Source organism: Camelina sativa, chromosome 5, assembly GCF_000633955.1.
Source record: "Camelina sativa cultivar DH55 chromosome 5, Cs, whole genome shotgun sequence".
Classification (NCBI taxonomy): domain Eukaryota; kingdom Viridiplantae; phylum Streptophyta; class Magnoliopsida; order Brassicales; family Brassicaceae; genus Camelina; species Camelina sativa.
The window spans coordinates 33,457,880-33,462,914 of NC_025689.1; the positions used below are offsets into that span (position 1 = coordinate 33,457,880).

General features: G+C 35.6%; 1 protein-coding gene across 1 annotated transcript in view; it reads left to right on the top strand.

Annotated features, from left to right (window-relative positions):
• LOC104788382 (synaptotagmin-4) overlaps positions 3,792-5,035 on the top strand; it is an 8,592-nt gene continuing 7,348 nt past the window's right edge. The window contains exons 1-4 of the mRNA XM_019246183.1: positions 3,792-4,003; positions 4,096-4,207; positions 4,504-4,605; positions 4,840-4,890. Of these exons, the coding sequence (XP_019101728.1) occupies positions 4,103-4,207; positions 4,504-4,605; positions 4,840-4,890 (258 nt within the window). The 5' untranslated portion in view covers positions 3,792-4,003; positions 4,096-4,102. The remainder of the gene's footprint in view (positions 4,004-4,095; positions 4,208-4,503; positions 4,606-4,839; positions 4,891-5,035) is intronic.

Sequence of the window (5,035 nt, forward strand, 5' to 3'; positions counted from 1 at the left end):
TGGCGTTTTATTTTTTTTTTTTATGCCGACAGATTACAAAAAACGTAAATCATTAATTAACACTGAATTTGAGAATCCAAGTTCAATACAATATTTATTATAACCACACAAACTGGCGTTTATTTTTTTTAATTGACTATTAATTATGTAGCAAGTTCATCGATGGTCAACAGTCAACGTCGCCTGGGTGTAGGAGAGATGTGATTTTGTGGTAAAGCACGTCTTTTTAACTCTTGTGAGATTATTCCTTTTTTTTTTTACCAAGTCACGTGGATCATCTGAATCATCAAAACGTTCTCGTTGCCTCGTTAACGAGGCAGAATCTTTAATTTCTCAATTTGGTCCATGTATTTCTTCTCACATTCCACTTTTGACCACATTTTTTTGTAATCTTCTAATTGTACACTATTCTATATTTCTATTGGACAAGCTCATGATTTTTCTTTTATATCAATATATATTGAACATATATATATATATTAAAAATCACAACATGTACTATGTTAACAACACTTAATTACTTATATGATGTGAATTACATATAATTACTTAAATCAAATTAACATATCAATTAATGATGACTAAATCTGTATTTATATAATAAGCAATATTTTATTCAAAATTTTAGAGAAAATATGATATACTATGACTGCATGATTAATACACATTTTTTAAAAAAATACTCAATTTTTTCTTATCTTCTTGAAGTACAGAACATAAATGGGAAAAATGTCATAAAAATCCTCAACTTACCAAAAATGTTGAAAAAAGCATGAACTTTACATATGGTGAAATAAATACTTAATTTTTGTTGATTTTTTAGATAAATCGCAAACTTTTGTTGACTTTGCCAGATAAGACACGTTGACAAGTCAACTAACGGACTAATTTAATGGGTTAAGTCAATGTTAACAGATTCAGTACGACGTCGTTTTGCTTATAAAAGAAAAAGAAAAAAGACATATATGAGATTTGATCTTAGATCGAACTCATCACCTAAGGGCATCCTTAATGGGAGAACTTTTTTTCATGTTCTTAGATTAAATATATAGTGAAAATAATCTAAGATCATAGGTAAAAAAAATGGGGGAACTAATTATGGTGTTCTTAGAATAAAAATGTGATTAACCTTCAATCACAAATGTGATTAACATTACAAAATTTGATTATGAAATGTGATTGTTACTACAAGATTCAACATTATCCGATTGCTACCCACAATTTCAAACACAGAATAAACCATCAGGAGCTCCGAGAGTATCACTTTCAAAGAACAACAGACACCTCTTGCTTGTTTTTTCTTCATAGTTTTGGTGCCTGAACGTTTCCTGCTCTGCTTCATGGGTTTGGATTTCCTCACAGGCACAGGCTGCTTTGATGAGGCTCTGGCCGTGGAACCCGATTCTGTTGATTGGGTCTTTTCCTTGTGAACAGGCTTTTCCTCTTCATGAGATATCTCTCTTGTGTTGGTAGAAGGACCCACGGTGCAAACAATCTTTGTCTTCCTCCTTACTGTCGGCTTCGACCACATCCCTACCGATGTATCACCAAACTGCTGCATCTCCAACAACCTCTCCAGCTGCTCCTCTCTCTAAATCCACATTGAACCAAAACAAAACAAAAAGGAAAAATATATAATCAGCTCACAAAATAATCAATGCACATATGAAATCTACACAAAGCATCAAAACATTCTCAGTAAAACCTAAACCATAGACTTAAAGCTGTCTCATTCAACATCAATTCGAAATAGATAGTTATTAGGAAAAAAAAACAAATTGAAAGACAAAACCCAACACCCAGAAAGACAAAACACATAGCCACATTCAAAAACCATTGTCAATACCAAAAAGCATACTAAGGCTTATTACACATACGTTAGGCACATCCTCAGGAGAAACAGGAATCACTTCAGTCTCAACACGACGCACCACTGATTCACCCAAAAACAAGTAAAGAGAATCTAGCAAAAGTTTGTGTGTGTGCATCAAAAACCAAAATCCACAGGGAGAAGACATGAAAATCCAACACGCAGGGACATGGTCTTTGTTGCTTTAGCCATTTTCTCACCAAACAAGAAATGCCAAGCGAGTAAAACAAGTCCTAACCATAAGCAATTCTGCACAACTAACCTACCACAGATCAAAACTACCTTCGATTTTAACTTTCTTGCAATATCTTCAAGAGGCTGAGCAAGTTTCTGAAAATCATCAGCCTTGGAGAAGAGCATAACCTAACAAAGGATGAAAAAAGCAGAATTATGATTAAAACATTACCAAAAGCAAACAACGGTAGAACCAAAAACGAGTAGCAGATACTAAACCGAAACCTAATTCAATCATAGATAAGCTCAATATAATCGTATAATGATTAATCCCAAATCCTATACTAAACCTAATTCAAAGATTAAAAGAGGAAACGACTATGACAAACCTTCTCTGTATGACCGGAGATTTGCCCGACAAAGGAGAGGAGGAGACAAAGGCGTTTCGATTTTGATTTTGGTTTCGATTGAGATTTTGGTTTCGATATGCCAAAAGCCCAACAAAGGAAACGACGGAGACAACGATGGAGAAAACGACGGAGACAAGGACGGATCAAAACTATTGGGACCAAAAAAATATCGACAACTCCCGTGATGACACGTAAGCCAAGAACTGGGCTTAAATCATTTCTTATTTAAGATCAAAAAAATTGATCTAAGCCCACTTTTGCTTATTTTCATTATTTTTTTGCTTAAGAACACCAAAGGTGTTGTGCCGTTAATGATGGCCTAAGAGACAACAGTATGTTACTTAACCACTAGACTAAAGCACTTTATTGTTCTTATTACACAAACAAATATACTTAAACTCATTTTCTCTTTCTTCTTCTTTCCCTTTCTCATCCCCACCCTGTTCGTACGACAGATCCATCCAAGGCGGCAACACTCTCCTCCCCACCACCGCCTCTTCTCCGACAGCAGTTGATGTCGAAGCTCTTTCTTTTTTCGAAACCCTAGATTCGATCTCGCATCTCCGGCCAAAATTAGATGTAGAGATTAAACGAAAGTAGATGTTTCCGACTAAAAACTTGGGCCAAAAAAACAAGATTCATATTCAATTAATCACATCGACAACCAAATCTCAAAAAATGGAGTAGTTCAAGATTCATATTCAATTAACCACATCGACAACCTCGACTCAACTCTCTCTCTTCTCAACCGTCACCACCTCTCTCAGTCAACTCGTTGAGATCAGCGGCTCTTTTACGAGCCGATTTGTTTCGAGCAGCTCTTTCCCAAATCATCAGTTTAAAGTATATTTAACTTTTGTGCCCAATGAATTGTAATCCTTATAGCTCAGTTGGTTAAGAAACCCAAGTTTTCTTTCAAAGGTATCGGGTTCAAATCTCATATGTTTCTCTTTTTTGTTTAAGCAAAACGACGTCGTTTTGAAATTTTAACTTAATCTGTTAACATTGACTTAACCCGTTAAAAGAGTGCGTTAGTTGACTTGTCAATGTGTCTTATTTGGTAAAGTCAACAAGAGTTTGCAATTTATCCAAAAAATCAATAGAAGTTAAGTATTTATTTCACCATATGCAAAGTTCATGCTTTTTTTAACAGTTTTGATAAGTTGAGGATTTTTATGACATTTTTCCCGAACATAAATAGAGATCTTGTGAAAAAATAGTAGAATCAGAATAATAGGGGCAAAATTGAGAAAATATGAAAATTGAGGGACTAATCACAGTGCGTTGTTTGGGAGATGAATTAAATACACATCTTAATTCGAAAAGAGCGTTTTCTCTCGCCTCGCGTCGTCGTAGCATCTCCTCCTCTTTGCCATTATCTCTCACACACACTCTCTCTCTCTCTCTCTCTCTGGCCTACCAAGCAAATACAAGAATGCATTCTTAATTTGTTCTGATTCTCCCACTTGAGATCAATCCCGTGAAGATTAAACTGTTGCCGACTCTTCTCGCCGATCCTTTTTGTGTGTGTGGCGGAAATAAAAAAAAGGTTTCGATTGGGCTTTCCAATTCGATTTCTAGGGTTTCTTCGAGTATACTAATCCGGTTGTCTGAGTTTGTAATTTTTGGTTTTGGTTGCAGGAGAAGAATGGGTTTGATTTCGGGAATTCTGTTCGGGATTATCTTCGGTGTAGCTATAATGGCCGGCTGGAGTCGTATGATGACGCATCGATCCTCCAAACGAATCGCCAAGGTTTCGATTGAATTCAATCTGCTTATTTCTCAATTTTATTGAAATCCGTGATTTTGGTTCTACAAATTATTGAATCCTCGGGGACACCTGTTTAGATTGTAAATCTGGGTTTTAAAATTCGTATAGATTTGTTAGATTAGCTGAAACGTGTAGGTTATCGAAAAAGCTGGTTGTTTCCAGTCTCACTGTTGCTTTACTTGCTTTGCTTTGAGGAGCCTGATCCTTCCCATGAGTAGAGGAGTTTCTTCGCCTCCAATACTGTATCAATGACTAGTTATTGTCTTGTCTTCTGGCAGGCAGTTGATATGAAACTTCTAGGCTCTCTTAGCAGGGACGATTTGAAGAAAATTTGTGGTGATAATTTTCCACAGTGGATTTCTTTTCCAGCATTTGAACAGGTACTTCTCATGATCTCATCATTTACTCTTGGTTTCCATAATTTTTGGGTGGTCCGACTAGAGAAAATCTAATTATGGTTCCATTACCCTTGATATAAACAATACTTTATTTTGTGTACATATTATATATGTCTTTGGTTTTGGAATAAGTGTAGTACAGTTTAGCCACTCGGTTTCTCAGCAAACATAACAAAATTCTCAAACTGCAAACCTTTTGTAATTTATTTTTCTCAGGTCAAATGGCTGAATAAACTACTGAGCAAGATGTGGCCATATATTGCAGAGGTGAGATTCTAATCTTCTTTTGTTACAAGATTAGGTGTTTTCTTTTCCCGTGTATATAGTTGGAAGTTGGCTATTAAATCAGTAGCATATATACCCTGACTCATGGTAACTGAAGATATCCTAAGAAGAGGAGATTTATTATGCT